At 48.2% G+C, this 16,302-nt stretch overlaps 1 protein-coding gene across 1 annotated transcript; it reads left to right on the top strand.

Moving 5' to 3' along the window:
- Positions 1–624: 624 nt before the first annotated feature.
- On the top strand, positions 625–14,931 carry LOC143824609 (myeloperoxidase-like). The gene is made up of 14 exons (XM_077312038.1): positions 625–697; positions 2,425–2,499; positions 3,296–3,389; positions 4,303–4,478; positions 4,757–4,883; positions 6,193–6,322; positions 6,604–6,786; positions 7,869–8,175; positions 9,053–9,213; positions 10,375–10,609; positions 10,812–10,982; positions 12,024–12,261; positions 13,235–13,436; positions 14,202–14,931. The coding sequence occupies exons 1-13, from the start codon at positions 691–693 to the stop codon at positions 13,434–13,436; spliced, it is 2,106 nt and encodes a 701-aa protein (XP_077168153.1). The 5' UTR covers positions 625–690; the 3' UTR covers positions 14,202–14,931.
- The last annotated feature ends 1,371 nt before the right edge of the window (positions 14,932–16,302 follow it).

Below are 16,302 nucleotides of genomic sequence, written 5' to 3' on the forward strand. Positions count from 1 at the left end.
TTAGGAGTGCGGACTTCTAATCTGGCAAGCCGGGATTGATTCCCTGCTCCTCCACATGCAGCCAGCTGGGTGACCTTGGGCTAGTCACAGCCCTGATAGTGCTGTTCTCACAGAGCAGCCCTGTCAAAGCTCTCTCAGCCTCACCTGCCTTGCAGGGTGTCTGTTGTGGGAAGAGGAAGGGAAAGTGATTGTAAGCTGCTTGGAGACTCTTTCAGGCAGTGCAAAGTGGCATATAAAAACCAACTCTTCTTCTTCTTCTTCTCCTCCTCCTCCTCCTCCTCCTCCTCCTCCTTCTTCTTCTTCTTCTTCTTCTTCTTCTTCTCCTCCTCCTCCTCCTCCTCCTCCTCCTCCTCCTCCTCCTCCTCCTCCTCCTTCTTCTTCTTCTTCTTCTTCTATATTCATATGTGCCATCAAGTGACAACCTCCTGACAGCAACCCCAGCAAAGGGGCTCCTCTGGAAGCTTAGACGTACCCCGTCATTCCTCTTCATTGGCAACTGGGAGGGGTGAGCCGGGCAGCTGGTTTTAGCCTGCTGTTCCCTGTTTCCCAAAGGGCCATGTGCACAGTACAGGAGGCGTGTCCCAAGAGACAAAAAGGAAGCCCACATGTATTCGTCCGGCTGAAGCGGGTGGTTCCTCTTTAGCATAAAAGGGCTGCTTGTCCAAGAGATTCAGGTCAGACAGATGGAAGATGGCAGGTGAGAGAGGCACTGCAAGTGGGCAGGGGAGGTTAGTGCTCCCAGCAGGTCTTGCGGGGCTGGACATCGCTGGTCAGGGTTTTTGTGGGCTAAGAAAAACCTTCTCGGTGAGCCATGCTGATCTGGAGGTGGGAGATGGGCCGTGGCTTCCTAGAAGAGCGGCGGATCAGCACATGGAGGGTCTGTGGATTCCCCCCCCCTCATTTCTAACTTTTAACGATCAAGACCCCCAGTTCATCCTGCCTAGGGTCCTCAGCTGGGTCCATTGGCTAGAACAGCGGGGCAGGGTGTGGGCTGGGTGTAGTAGGGCTAGATTTTAATTAAGCTGTCATCTCTTGCTGTTGTTGCATGTGTCGTCGTACAGGGATTTATATTATAATTTTAATGCTAGTTCTGTGAACCGCCACGAGATGACCGGTCGTGAGTGGCGGTATACAAATATAAATATAAATAAATAAAATAAATAACACGTTTGGGTCTCCAGTTCCTTCAACGGGACGGGGAACACGGGGTGGGAAAGACCTGTACCCAAGACCTGGGACAGCCACTACCAGCCAGAGGAGACGATGCTGAGCTTGACAGAGGAAGCGTCTGGCTCTGTAAGATGCTGCTTCCTGTCTTGGGCTTTGCTTCCGTGAAACAAGTGCTAGGAAAGGACAGATTTCCCGGGCCTCTGCCAGGGACCCGGGAAATCTGCTGCCAGTAGATGGCTGATGAGAAAAGGGCTACTTTTGCTCTGTGGAAATAAGAAACTGTTGTTGTTTTTTACAGATAAAGAGGGCTGCCGGTATTTTTCACAACAACCATGCCCATTTCCTTTGTTGTAATCAGTTGCTAACCAGAGTTGCAGAGAGAAAGAACAAAAATAGAAGCCCTTTGTGTGTTCCTAACTCAGCCTTCATGTCTTTGGTTTGCTTTTGGAGCCATAGCTCCTCTTCTCACACAGACAGGTCTCTTTGGGGACGCAGGCGCAAGGCTGTGCTTTTTCATGATCCCCACTTTCCCTTGTGGTAAGAGGTTTCATGCAGCCACCAGCAGAATTAGCTACTTTGGTTAAAAAAGAAAAAATCCTCCAAGGGCAAAATGTTTCTTTGGGTCATAACCAGCAACCCAGGACTACGGTCTTCCCCTAAGTAATGGACTTTTCCCCAACAGTAATGGACTGACCTTGGTTGTGTACAAAATCCCGTAGCACCATTTCCCCCCTTATTTTTCAAAAAAATAAACATAGACCCACATTTTTTTGAAAGCCAATTGAAATAGACTGAGGTGGAATAAGCAGGGTGAGATCTAATAGGAATAACAAAAGAAGGGAATGCATTTTGCACACTTGCAACACAGAGATGTTTTTTTTTAAAGCAGAAGTTTATGTATTTTCTTTCAGGAGGGAGGTCAGTAGTTCAACTTGGCCTTTAAATGGCAGCAGACTGCACAAGGAACTGGAAACACTTACCATAAACACATTTTGATTTGGCTAAACTCTTGTGTTCTTTTTTTTATGACCCCCCCCTAAGGTGGATGCGAGCATAGCCTGTAAGCCCCTCTCTCTCAAACAAAGGGAGGAGGGGTGAGGAAATATGATCGTGGAGAGGGTATAAGAAGGGGAGATGCCTGCGTGGACTTGGAGCTGGCTTTCCTGGCATGCTCTCATATAAGAAATAACATATATATGTATAAATAACTGACGATTTGCTTGTAATCCACGCAAACATGTTGCTTCCTTTAAGCTATGGGCTGGCTCTTCTTTTGGGGGTTCCTCATGGTGGTGAAACACATCCAGACAGTGGACCCTTCCTTCCAAGGTAATGTTTCTTTCTCTCAACAACTATTGTGTAAAATCTCTTTTAGAACAGTGGACAGACAATGTGGACCCCTTCCTTCCTTCCTTCCTTCCTTCCTTCCTTCCTTCCTTCCTTCCTTCCTTCCTTCCTTCCGTCCTTCCTTCCTTCCTTCCTTCCTTCCTTCCTTCCTTCCTTCCTTCCTTCCGCCTGCCTGCCTAGTGGACATCTCTCCTGTCAGGAAGTGACTGACAGCAGACTGCAGGCACTGTTTCTTTCTTTTTGTCATCCCCCCCCCCCCTTAACAAACTCAGGTCCCATTACTTCTTCCTTCAATTGGGGTTGGTGGGGGGAAAACACGGTTACGTACAAAATTAGAATAACTTCTGTTGTTTTTTTTTCTCAATGAAACCATGAAGTGCTGTATCATCTGCAGGATGCACATTCATTTCATTTCCTTCTTTTTGGATCATGCAGTTAAAATAAAATCATAAGCCTTGCTGGATAGAAGACCCAGCTGACCCCACTTACTTTCCTAAAACACTTGGGAACCAGAAAATATGTCATCAGGTTTCATGGTTCCTAGGGACAACAAGCTGGGGACAAGCAAATGGGAACGATAGTGAACAAAAGAATATGAGAATGTCTTTCATTTAACTTTGTTCCCTAGCACAGTCTGGGTTAGGGACTTCAAAGGGATCACAGGATGGGGAGCCAGGAGAGAGAGAGATGAACCTAACAGTAATCTTTCCAGAAAAATAAGATCTTTGCAACAGAAGAGAATACAGACAGGTCTCTGTTTTCATATAATATGTTCTAGAGGTCACAGAGAAGCTGAAAACAGCAACCCTTCTCAAAAGCGTGAGGAACGCCAAGGAGCTGGTTGATGCGTCCTACAGGCGGACTCAGCAGAGGTGAGCAATGGTGCTTCTCCTTTGCACGCACAGGTGCTCATCCATCTGGGGAGTGAGGTCAAGGCACAACAAGGAGTGCAAGAAATGGAAGGAGCAACCATGGACCAGCTGGGTAGCTGGGATTACGAGCTTTAAAAAGCAGCTTGATGTGGATTCATTAGGAAGAGGAAAAGGTTATCTCCATGCCCTGAAAAACATCATCTGCTGAAGTTTAGAGTTTAGGCTTCTACGAGGTTAGGAAGAGCAGTTTTTCTCTGGTTATCGAGGAGCTCTGTTGGGCATTGTCCTACCAATTGTCCACCTCGTCCCTCCCAGCCTGGGCAATTTGATAATGACCTGCTTTGCAGTATTCTGACCGAGATGTTGACAAATCAGCAGTTGTACATGAGGAAGAAATACAAGAAGTACAGAGTTTGAATCTCCGTATGGTAAAGATTACTTGAATTTTGAAGGATTCAAATTAGTAGCTGTATTGGTCTGAAGTAGTACAATAAAATCAGAATCCAGTAGCACCTTTAAGACCAACAAAGATTCATTCAAGGCAAGAGCTTTTTAGTGCAAGCTTATGCCTTGAATAAATCTTTGTTGGTCTTAAAGATGCTACTGGACTCTGATTTTATCTTGAAGTTCTCTTGAATTTCTGCCCGATGCACCTCTCTTGAGTTTCTGCGTGGCACACCAGTTTTGTTCAACTGGATTTCTAACTTCCAGCTTCTCTCACTCTGAATTGGGCCAGCTTGATGTATTCAGGTTGCCTGGCAAGCATAGGAGGGGGGTAAACAGCTGTTGAAAAAACCAGACAGAGGGACTGCCTGCATCACATAAACTGGTCCACCAGCAAACAAAGGCACGAGGTTACGGATTCGGATCTCACAGGCTTCAATCTTTATTTCCTTGCTCTCTTACTCTCCAGTTTGGAAGAAACGCTGAACAAAAAGACCCTCAGCCCTGTAGACCTCTTGATGTTGTCTAGGCAGCCCAGTGAAAGAGCCAAGCAGGCGGCCAGAGCTGCCGATTACCTGCACGTCACCCTGGACCTCCTGAAAGAGAAGCTGAAGCAGGAAATCCCAGGGGATTTTAAACTCCAAGGTAAAGGGCAGGGCTGTGGCCTTAAGTGGGGACTGTAAGGGGAACGGGACCGTCAAGACTCAGCTTACTTAGAGTGGCCTCATAGGGCAGGGGTTGCCGAAGTCTGGCTCTCCAGATGGGAATTGTAGCCCATGAACATCTGGAGAGTCACAGTCCTCCCACCCACCGCTTTAAAAACAAATAAGCACCGAACAGTGACTCCCTGATTTCTTCGCTCTGTATCAACAGCCCTGATCTCCATAAGTCACTAATGGCAGCTCTGCCTTTTGCTCCTCCAGATGTGCTCACATCAGCCCACATTCAAACCATCTACAAGGCAACCGGATGTGCCCAGCAAATGAAGAAGACATGCAACTGTGATGAGAAGTCTCCCTACCGGACCATTACAGGAGAATGCAATAACTTGTGAGCTTCTCCCTCTCATGGTTCTTGGGGCAACAGAACCCCTGAGCAAAGCTTTTGCTCTGTGCTTTTCTGTCCCACCCATTTTGTTTCCACTCACTTACTCAGTGAAGGGGCCTGGACTTCTTCTGGAATTACAACTCCAGACCACAGGCATAATGTCAGGGGGAAATGTCACCTCTGGAGGGTGAATTCTGCGAGGCATCATAGAATCTAGGTACAGGGGTGGTCCAACTGCGGCCCTCCAGATGCCCATGGACTACAATTCCCACGAGCCCCTGCCAGCATTTTCTGGCAGAGGCTCATGGGAATTGTAGTCCATGGACATCTGGAAGGCCGCAGTTGGACCACCCCTGATCTAGGAGAAACAGAAGTCCTGGAATATCTGTATCAGATGGATGCTCTAACTTCTGCTTCTCCTATGATAGGTTGACAAATCAGCAGTTGTATATGAGGAAGAAAGACAAGAAGTACAGAGTTTGAAAATCCCAGAATAGTAAAGATTTCTTGCATTTTGACAGAAATGCTTATTTGATGAACTTAGGCAGGTTGTGAGTGGGTGGGTGGGCAGGAGGGGGTGTGCCAGTGTGTCTCTTGTGGACCTTCCTTGCATAACCAAGGAATTGCTGGTCGCCACTGTGGGAGGGGAGGGGAATTTCCTCCAGGCCAGGCTGGATTCTGGAGATTTTTGGTGGTGGGGGGGGGAAATCACTGGGGCATGGAATTGGGGTCATTGTGGGTGGGCAGGGAGTTGTGAATTCCTGTATTGTGCAGAGGGTTGGACTAGATGACCCTCGAGGTACCTTCCAACTCTATGATTCTATGATTCTATAGCATAATTGATCGTGACCTGTTTAAACACAAATGCCAGAGGCCATTGGAGAATTGGGAGAGGAATGATACTGTTGCTGGCTGGAACTGGGGAGGATATGGGCCATTCCTCCCCATCTTCCTCTGCAGAATTACCAGCATGTACTGCTTAAGAGCAAGGGCTTCTAATCTGGCGAGCTGGGTTTGATTCCCCGCTCCTCCACATGCAGCCAGCTGGGTGACCTTGGGCTTGTCACGTGCAAAGTGTGCCCCCTGCCACCAAGACCAGGGCTCATTCCGCATCCGTAGGATAATGCATTTTCAGTGTACTTTTGCAGATGTGTAGAACAGGAAAATCTACTTCTAAAGTGCATTGAAAGTGCATTATCCTATGTGTGCGGAATGGGCCCTGGACCTTTCTCTATAAGGAGAACCCTTCTCTATAAGGAGAATTCTTTTCCACCTCTTTAAACAAATGTTTGGTTTTCATGAAATATTGCAGAAGAAGCCCCGTTTTGGGAGCTTCGAACCGGCCTTACGCCAGGTGGCTTCCCCAGCAGTATGAAGACGGCATCTCTGTCCCACGCGGCTGGACGGAATCCAAGCTGTATTCTGGATTTCCTCTTCCCTTGGTAAGGAGTTTGTGCCTGCTTATAAGGTCTGCTTTTATTCTAGATGGGATGGGCTCAAACTTGGGGTTGAAGGAGCACAAAGCTATGGAGAGGAGAGGTGGGGGAAAGGATGGCTTGGCAAACAAGAGGTCTTTGAGAATAAAAAACTGCCGTATTCCCTCTAAAGTTACTCACAAAGACATTTCACTCGCTAGCAACTTCTGGTTCATTGACCACCTGCAAAAGAGAAATATCTCGGCACAGTTGACTGGTTGTGGATAAATGTGTTTTACTTTGTGCAGGTCCGAGCTGTGTCCAATGAGATTGTCAGCTTGCATCAGGCCCGGTTCACTGAGGACCAACACCGATCTGTCATGTTCATGCAATGGGGCCAGTTTATGGTCCATGATTTGGATCTGGGCTTGGATGACCAGACAATGAATTGCAACACATGTGACAAAGTTCATCCTTGCTTCCCCATCAAGGTTGGTGGGTTTCCTTAGCTCCTTCTACACCTCTCAGTAGCCATGTTTGCCAGTGACCAACTGTACGTTCAGGTCTCTTACTGTGGATGCCCCAATGATGTCTTGTGACTTCATAGAGGATGCTGGAGCATGAAAGGTTACTGTGCTCTGGCATCTGTTGTGGCATTGCTGAAAACCTCTTGGGAGAAGACAAACCTCAGTGTGCTCCCTGCAAGCTCAGAGCAAGATAGAGGTACAAACCAAAAATGAAAATGGTGACTGGAGACACAGGCAGGAGAGCGGCGCTGTTTCTACCCCATGACTGGGCTGGGTCCAAGGATGAAGCTCCATACAGGAATGTTGATATTTGATCCGTGGCGGCCTTTTCCACCATCTTACCTAGAAATGCCAGAGGCGAGATGTGAAGCTTTACTGGCCAGACCTTCAAGACAATGTCATGTCTTTCTTTGCCTGGAACGAAAGAGCATTATGGTTTAGTGAAGTAGTGGTATAGTGGTGTACACCAGAGTAAGGACTTCTAATCTGGCATGCCGAGTTCGATTTTGTACTCCCCCACATGCAGCCAGCTGGGTGACCTTGGGTGAATATCAGGGCTCTCTCAGCCTCACCCACCTCACAGGGTGTCTGTTGTGGGGAGAGGAAAGAAAAGGCAACTGTAAGCCGCTTTGAGACTCCTTCAGGTAGAGAAAAGCGGCATATAAGAACCAACTCCTCCTCCTCCTCCTCCTCCTCCTCCTCCTCCTCCTCCTCCTCCTCCTCCTCCTCCTCCTCCTCCTCCTCCTCCTCCTCTTCTTCTTCTTCTTCTTCTTCTTCTTCTTCTTCTTCTTCTTCTTCTTCTTCTTCTTCTTCTTCTTCTTCTTCTTCTTCTTCAGTAATATCAGGGCTCTCTCAGCCTCACCCACCTCACAGGGTGTCTGTTGTGGGGAGAGGAAAGAAAAGGCAACTGTAAGCCGCTTTGAGACTCCTTCAGGTAGAGAAAAGTGGCACATAAGAACCTCCTCCTCCTCCTCCTCCTCCTCCTCCTCCTTCTTCTTCTTCTTCCTGAGTGTGGGAGTTTAACCCTATTTTCTGTTTTGGCGCAGTTACCTTCCAATGACCCCCGGGCTGTGAACATAAGCTGCCTTCCCTTCAGACGTTCTGCCTCGGTCTGTGATAGCAGCTTTGCCATTCGAAACCAGATCAACCAGATCACATCCTTTCTTGACGGTAGCCAGGTGTATGGAAATGAAGACGACAGGGCAATGGACCTGAGGTCACGCAGCGGTGGTTTATTGGCCATAAACCAGCAAAAGGACAAAGACTTGGCTTTCCTTCCCTTCCTTCCCAAGAACAAGTCAGCTTCCTGCCTTCGAACAGATCCGGAGCACAAAACCCCCTGCTCCCTTGCAGGTTAGTCTAGTACTTCTTAGGACCGGACAGACTGATTGCTTGTTTCTTCATTCTATAGCAGTGGTTCTCAACCTCCCTAATGCCGTGACCCTTTAATACAGTTCCTCATGTTGTGGTGACCCCCAACCATAAAATTACGCAAGTGTTCTTTCATAGAAATTCAACCGAAATTGACCAATGGTGTGAAGATCCTTTGTTCACGATCCTCCATTTTATCTTCTCAACAACCACCCTGAGAGGTAGTACAGAATGAGAAGTGACTGGCTCAAAGTCATCTAGAAAGCACTCTTGGCAGAGCAGGGTTTGGCAACTGGATATCCCGGAATCTAGCCTAACCCTTGAACTGTTACACCACATGAAACCTTCATTGTCTTGGACCACGAAAAAGGTTTCTGACCAAACCTACCAGCCTTGAGGTGGGAAATATCTGGAGATTTGGGAGGGTGGAGCTCAAAAAGTGAGGGGCGGGACGTTTGGTGAGGGGCGGGACCTCTGTAGGGTCTTCCAAAACAATTCAATCCAACATGAACTCCAAACAGAGAACAAGAAATACAGACACAACGTGAAGTAATATACACTTTTGGTTTGCCCGCCAAAGAACCCGATTGGCTCTTAATGGGAATGATCCAGTATTAGAGTCAATATTCTGTTGCTCATTGGTTGAGTTCGTATAGTTTGCATGACCCACTGAGGCATAGGCTGCCCATCTCCACTTCCAGGCTGTGAAATTCCTGGAGATTTGGGGTAGAATAAGCAGAAGTTCAGGACCTCCGAAGGGTATAATGCCATAAAATTTGTCTTCGAAAGCTGCCGTTTCCTCATAGAAAGGTGGCCTCCATGCATGACAAATAAACGGAACAAATTCTGGGTTTTCAAGGGGACATTCGGGTGGACGAAATGCCAGTCTTGATCGTGCTGCACACCCTTTTCCTGCGGGAGCACAACCGCCTGGCCACCGAGCTGAAGAGATTGAACCCGCGATGGGAACACGAGAGGCTGTACCAGGAGGCCCGGAAAATTGTAGGGGCTGTCATGCAGGTATGGGGCGAATGGATGCGTTTGCTACTGAGGAGACTGATGCGGGCATGGCCCGTGACAGCATTCCCATCCTCACAGCTGCTAGAAGTGGATGGGGCTAGACTTACTGGGAGTGGGGAGGGACGCAAGAAATTAATGCAACATGCCTAGGTGAACCAGAAGGGACAGGGGGTTATGAGCGGGTGCTCTGGCTTCTGAGCAAAACCCCCGTGGTAGAGTTAGCTGGCAGATAGCTGGAAGTTTTTAAAGAAGGGTCTAAAACCACGTGGAAGCAATTCATAAAAACAATTAAAACCAAAACGAAAAAAATACACATTAAAGGCACTTTAAACTGTAACGGTGGGGGGGGGAATTGTGGGGCTTATTGAGGGAATGCCTCAATGTGCAATTTATATAGCAAGTTTGTTTGTTTATTTATAAAACTAGTACCCCACCTTTCAAGAGCCTCTTGTGGCACAGAGTGGTAAGCGGATGAAAGGCTGTCTGAAAGCTCTGCCCATGAGGCTGGGAGTTTGATCCCAGCAGCCGGCTCAAGGTTGATTCAGCCTTCCATCCTTCCGAGGTTGGTAAAATGAGTACCCAGCTTGCTGGGGGGTAAACGGTAATAACTGGGGAAGGCACTGGCAAACCACCCCGTATTGAGTCTGCCATGAAAACGCTAGAGGACGCCACCCCAAGGGTCAGACATGACCCGGTCCTTGCACAGGGGATACCTTTACCTTTACCTTATCCCACCTTTCTGCCCTTTCAAGGCCAGAAAGGGGTTGGAGCCTGCGGAGGGCAGGGATGTCAAGGTGGCACAGTGCCAGAGACCACCCTCCAAAAGCACCCATTTTCTTCTGGGGGGCTGATCTCTGGAGAAGAGCTATAATTTCAAGGGATCCCCAGGTCTTACCTGGAAGCTGGCATCCATCTAGGGCCACATGGCATACTATATCTAGCATGATCCTTTTTAATTGAAATATTCATTGAAAGGTGGTACGTTTTTACATCTTGCAGGGGGGAAAAATTCAGCAAAGCCGACTATACAATAAACATTGTTTTGTTTTTTTAAAAATGGATTTGATCGCTAACAAGATCAAACTGGGAATTGTTGTGGTGAAAACAGCAGGGAGGCCAAGTTTGAAGTCACCTCTCTTTTAACACTGCCTGCCTGTCCAGAAAATAACGTACACGGATTATCTGCCGGGAGTTCTGGGATTCACCCCCCTGAAACGCTACCAGGGCTACAACTCCACTGTGGACCCTCGAATTGCCTCCGTCTTCACAAATGCCTTCCGTTTTGGGCACACTACAGTCCGACCGGAGGTGAACCGCCTGGATTCCCGTTACAAGCTTGTGAGCCGAATCCCTCTTCAGAAGCAGTTCAATGCTCCGTGGAGTATCGTGAGACAAGGTAAATGGAGATTGGCTCTGTGCATCCCGGTTTGTCCGAAAGATGGCTGCCATCTTTTCATCAGAGCTCCCGGCTGTGTTTGTGTTCGACTGTGCTAAAATTAACAACCTCAGGAAAAGCTAGAGCACTTGGGCAGTCAAAAGCGGGGTATAAAACCCAACTCTCCTTATTGTTCTTTTAAGCAGCTGTTTCGTTCTTGCAGGAGGAATCGACCCCGTCCTGCGGGGTGCGTTGGCCAAGCCCGCCAAATTGTTCAGACAAGACCAGTTTGTAGTAGATGCGCTGAGGAACCATTTGTTTGAGCAGTTTGTCAGTGCAGGACTGGATTTGCCTTCTATAAACATGCAGCGTGGCCGGGATCATGGCCTACCAGGTGAGGTATACAAGGAGCACCTGCCAATCAATAGGCAGCTAACGGCGTGGCTGGTTAGGGTTGAACTGAGTTGTCATGGCTTGTGAAACCCTGGGGTTTCTTGATAGCCCTGGGAGGGTTCCCTGAATAGGTGAGGAGTTAATAAATTTTGAATAGATTTTTAAAGTTTGTTAAACATTTATCAGGTGATATGACCATATATGGTCATGTCAACCTCCCCCCCCCAATAGCCAATGATGTGGAGGGGAGGGACCCTCGGTGGGCGTGTCCACAGCTCTGCTTCCCAACCATATCCTTAACACGCCCACGGTGCCGCGGGCGCCGCGGACTAAATAATTTGTTAAGCCCTTGGTGGGAGGGCTTTGTCCGTAATGAGCAAGGGTCCTGATTGGCCCCTTCCTCCAGACAGACCATCGGCCGGGCCAATCGGCAGGCGCTTCATGCCTGCCGATTGGCCTGGCCGATTCCCACCCTGCTGACAAGGAAGCAACTGCGAGCCACGCAGACCGCGGCTTGCAGTTGCTCCCTTGATGGCGGCCTGACGCGTCAGCTGCTGGGGGTGAACATTTCCAAGAGGAAAAGTTATTTATACCCCACTTTTCTCTACTAGAAGGAGTCTGAAAGTGGCTTACGGTCGCCTTCGCTTCCTCTCCCCACTACAGACTATCTGTGAGGTTGGTAGGGCTGAGAGCACTCTGACATTACTGCTCCGTGAGAACAGTATTATCAGGGCTGTGACAAGCCCAAGGTCACCCACTGGCTGCATGTAGAGGCGCAGGGAATCATTACCCAGCTCACCAGCTCACAGAATCATTAGCCGCTCTTAACCATGACACTGCCCCAAATACCTTCATCAAATGGACAATACAATAAAACATGTAAAACAGATACGATACAATTCTGTCCCCAGGGGCAGCCTTGGCTCTGCGAAGGAGCGTGTGTTCCCCGCTGGGGCGCTTCCCTTTAAAAAAGAGTCCAGATTTTCCTTGGAGAGGAAAGAGGACCCAGCTGTACTGATCAATCCCTGTTCTTGTCCGACAGTTTACAACACCTGGAGGAGCTTCTGCGGCCTCTCCCAGCCGCATAACGAGGCTGAACTTGCCGCAGTTCTCAAAAATAGAGAGCTGGCAAAGAAGTTCATCAAACTTTATGGGACACCTGAGAACATTGACCTCTGGGTTGGAGCTGTGGCTGAACCCGCGGTCCCCAACGGCAGGGTCGGCCCTCTCCTTTCGTGTATCTTCCGCCAACAGTTCACAAACATCCGCGATGGGGACAGGTGAGTGAACACAAAATGCTGGGAAGCACCGAGGGCTGGCTTTAGGGGGAAAGCATGACAGAAACAGGGGGAACTTACAGATTTCACATATTGATGCGGATTTATGGCCTCCAGACCAAAATGCAGAAATATATTCGAACTGGTCTGGCTGGCTTCCTTCCCTGGCTGTGTGGGGGCCAATTTATGGCGATTGTTAAATCCGTGGGATTAGGAACACGGATACCGCAAGTGCATTTCATTGACCCCAGCTCACAGGTACAAACTGACTGGAAACCCATACACCCCCCCCCAAAAAAAAATCCTATATACAAGACAGAACAATAGAAAGTTCTCTCCATTGCGCACAATTGGTCGCTTTCCTTTTATAATGATTGGATCCTGCAGTCAGGATCAGGCTGCATGTCGGCCAGTCATAATCGTGAAATTATGATCTCGCCTCAGACCTCAAACTCCAGTCTTCGGAAGATTCACAAACACAACACCGATGCTATAAATGAATGCCCACCAAGACGTCCTCTCCTTAACAGCCTTCCTTGGGTCTTGCAAACTGAGGGCCTTCACTTCCTTAATTGAGCCTGACTGGGGGTCTTCCTGTGGTCTTCCTGTGGTCTTCCATTTTTCCCCTGGCATTACTGTCTTTTCCCGTGACTCTCGTCTTCCTAGAATGTGACCAAAACATCGTTGTCTCAGTTTAGCCTTTTTTTAATTTCAAGGGAGAATTCAGGCTTGATTTGATCCAGAACCTGCCTCTTTGTCTTTTGGGGGATCTGCAGTAGTTTTATTGCCAAAATGTCCCCAGCAGGTCTTTCTGCAGCTCCCTCGTCTCTCCCCACCCATGCGCCGAAGAATGAGATTCCACCTTTGACATCTCTGTGATGTTTTCCCCAAAGACAGTGGTGACCTAGAGCTGAGGTTTTGCAAAGCTCTGTGAGATGAGAGAGGAGGCAACTTTTTTTTTCTGTTTCTTGTCTAGATTCTGGTGGGAGAATCCCAGGGTCTTTACCGCTACACAACGAAAGGCCCTCAGTGCCGTCACCTTGTCCCGAATCATCTGTGACAACAGCCACCTTCGGGAGGTACCCAAGAACGTTTTCCGGGCCAACCAATTCCCTCGAGACTTTGTCAGCTGCAACGCTATTCCCAGACTCAGCCTCTTCGCCTGGAAAGAAAAATGAGTGAGTATGAGACTGGGCAAGACTTTCTCGACTTTTTCAACTGTTGAGAACCCCCTGAAACATTCTTCAGGCTTCGAGAAACCCCAGAAGTGGCGCCATCATGCAGAATGTGGTTGGGAAGCGGAGCGACAGACACACCCACCTGGGGCTCCTCCCCTTCCCACCCCCCAGGCCCCTCATTGGCCATTTGGGGAGGGGCTTGTCAACATGACCGTATATGGTCATATCTCAGATAAATGTTAAACGAATTTAAAATCTATATTAAATGATATAGATTTAATATATAATTTAACCGCCCAGAGCTGTAAAGAATGGGCGGTATAAAAATCCAAAAAAATTAAATTAAATATTAATGTCTCTGAAAGGGCAGGGGAGGAGTGGGGAGGGAGTTGGAGGAAGGGGTAACCCAAGGAAGAAGATATGCTCATTTCAATTCTGCATGCTCAGGCTTAGGGTCAGTGTAGGGGACGGGGACAAAGAGCTTGGGTTCTTGAAGATACTTGAAATGACCAAGATTGTGATAAGCAGCTAGTGGCCTCCCAATGTTCTTCTGCCATTATATTCCTTAATGACTCATGCTTTTTTTCATATCCATCTCTTCTTCCCCAAAACTTTGACTATATAGCTGTAATCAGCAGATGGTGAGAGATTCCTTGTCATCACTGACCTCATAAGCACTAGCCAATAGGTGCTTGAGTTGAGACAGCTGCCTACAAGGTGGGAAAAAGACTTCACATTTTGTTTATTTCCAATTGTCTGTCACAGAGAAAAGCGATCTTAGGCAGAGCGTGGTCATGTCAAGGTCAATCCAGATGTGATCATTCAATGACCCCAGAATGGGACCCAATCCATCGGGAAGTTTCCCCTGCACACGCTCCATAGAAACAAGTGAAGAAGAACTGATTATCTGATTAGTTGCCAGTCCTTGACAATTGCTAAGAGAAACCTCCGCGTACAGAGGCACTCTGCCTCTGAACACCAGATGCTGCGGGAAAGGACATGCCAGGAAGATTTTCACCTTTGGTGCCCTGCTGGCTAGCTTCAATGAAGTTTCTGTTTGGTCACACCTCGGAAGAAAGCCAGAACTGCAGGACACTAGACTGTATGGTCTTTTGCCGCATAATCCCTGAGAATGGGATTCCACACCCAAAAGAAAGCTTAGGAGCACCCCTCCCTCCCAGTTCTTCATAAAAGGAATCTTGCAGAGGCTGCTGGAGGTGCCTGATGTTCATCAAGAGCTAGAACCACCACAGCCAGGAAACCACAATTCCCTTTGTTGCTCCTCCATCGCAGCAAGCGCAAGCATGCATCATGGAAATGTCACGGTGGAACGGCCCCACCCTACCATGCTTACTGGCGCAAGCTGCCATTTTCAAATTGTTGCCATCTAGAACCTTTCTGTATCTGCAGATGTTACATTTCCAAAGAGCGGTTGTATCGGTCTCTTTTTACTCTGCGCCTGATAATACACCCCAAATGCTTTGAGCACTTGAAATGTGCTTATGTCTGAGTCAATATTATTTCTCCAGCCGACATACTGTCTAAAGCTCTGCCCATGAGGCTGGGAGTTCGATCCCAGCAGCTGGCTCAAGGTTGACTCAGCCTTCCATCCTTCCGAGGTCGGTAAAATGAGTACCCAGCTTGCTGGGGGGTAAACGGTAATGACTGGGGAAGGCACTGGCAAACCACCCCATATTGAGTCTGCCATGAAAACGCTAGAGGCCATCACCCAAAGGGTCAGACATGACCCAGTGCTTGCACAGGGGATACCTTTACCTTTTACCCCCACCCCCGGCAACTGGCAGTGATTTCAGATTCAGATACCTTGACGGGCATAAAATTTGATGTGTATAAAACAAAATTTAAACCACAAACAAATTCCAGGCATAGACATATGGACAACAGTAATAAAGCTTTGTGTCATACAACCGATCTGCAGAAGAGATAGATTGGTTCTCAATATAATTGACAGATATTTTGCAAGATCCACTATCTGAGAAGGCTCCTTTACACTCAACATTATCACCAGATGTTTCATCTCATCAATACACAGATACTTCAGTTTCCCATAAAACCCCCCAGATAATGAACTGGCCGTGGGTGAGAGGGGAGCAAGCTCGCCAGATCATAGAATCATAGAATCATAGAGTTGGGAGAGACCTCCTGGGTCATCTAGTCCAACCCCCTGCTCTATGCAGGACACTCACAACCCTATCGCTCATCCACTGTAACCTGCCATCTATAAGTAACTCCTAGAGATTTGGGGAGAGAGCCTGAGGATGGAAGAACCTCAGTGTGGTACAGTGTCATAGACTCCACCCTCCAAAGCAGCCACGGTCTCCATGGGAACTGATCTCTGTAGTCAAGAGACGAGACGTAATTCCAGGGAATCCCCAGGTCCCCCCGTGGACTGACATCCGTATGTTGCACTTTGGATAATCTCAAACTCACATCTTCAGAGTGTTCCAAACTTTAGATCTTAATTCCATTGGTGGCACTCCAGCAGGTTGAGTCTAGTGAGCACAGCAGTGGAAGGCAGAGTTGCGAGCATCCAGGTGGGGCTTGACGTCCTCCCGGAATTGCACCAAACTCTCCAGGCTACAGAGATCAGTTCCCCTGGAGGAAGCAGGAGCTTCCGAGGGTGGACCGTATGGAATTACAGACCCACTGAGCTTCCTCCCCTCCCCAAAATCACCTTCCCCACATGCTGCCACCAAATCTCCAGAACTTTGCCAAGACGGATTGGCAATTCTAATTGAAGGCCTGTGAAAACAGCTGAGCAGTTAAGCAGTTTTGTTCTTGGAATGGCCAGCTGACTCGCCGATAACTTCAATGAGTCCAGAACTTGGCCAAACAACGGTTTGAT

The sequence above is a fragment of the Paroedura picta genome, chromosome 15, assembly GCF_049243985.1.
Source record: "Paroedura picta isolate Pp20150507F chromosome 15, Ppicta_v3.0, whole genome shotgun sequence".
NCBI lineage: Eukaryota > Metazoa > Chordata > Lepidosauria > Squamata > Gekkonidae > Paroedura > Paroedura picta.

Coding starts and splice junctions, on each gene's coding strand:
- LOC143824609 (XM_077312038.1), top strand. Junction 6,787..7,868: donor ATCCTTGCTTCCCCATCAAG/GTTGGTGGGTTT, acceptor GTTTTGGCGCAG/TTACCTTCCAATGACCCCCG. Junction 8,176..9,052: donor AACCCCCTGCTCCCTTGCAG/GTTAGTCTAGTA, acceptor TGGGTTTTCAAG/GGGACATTCGGGTGGACGAA.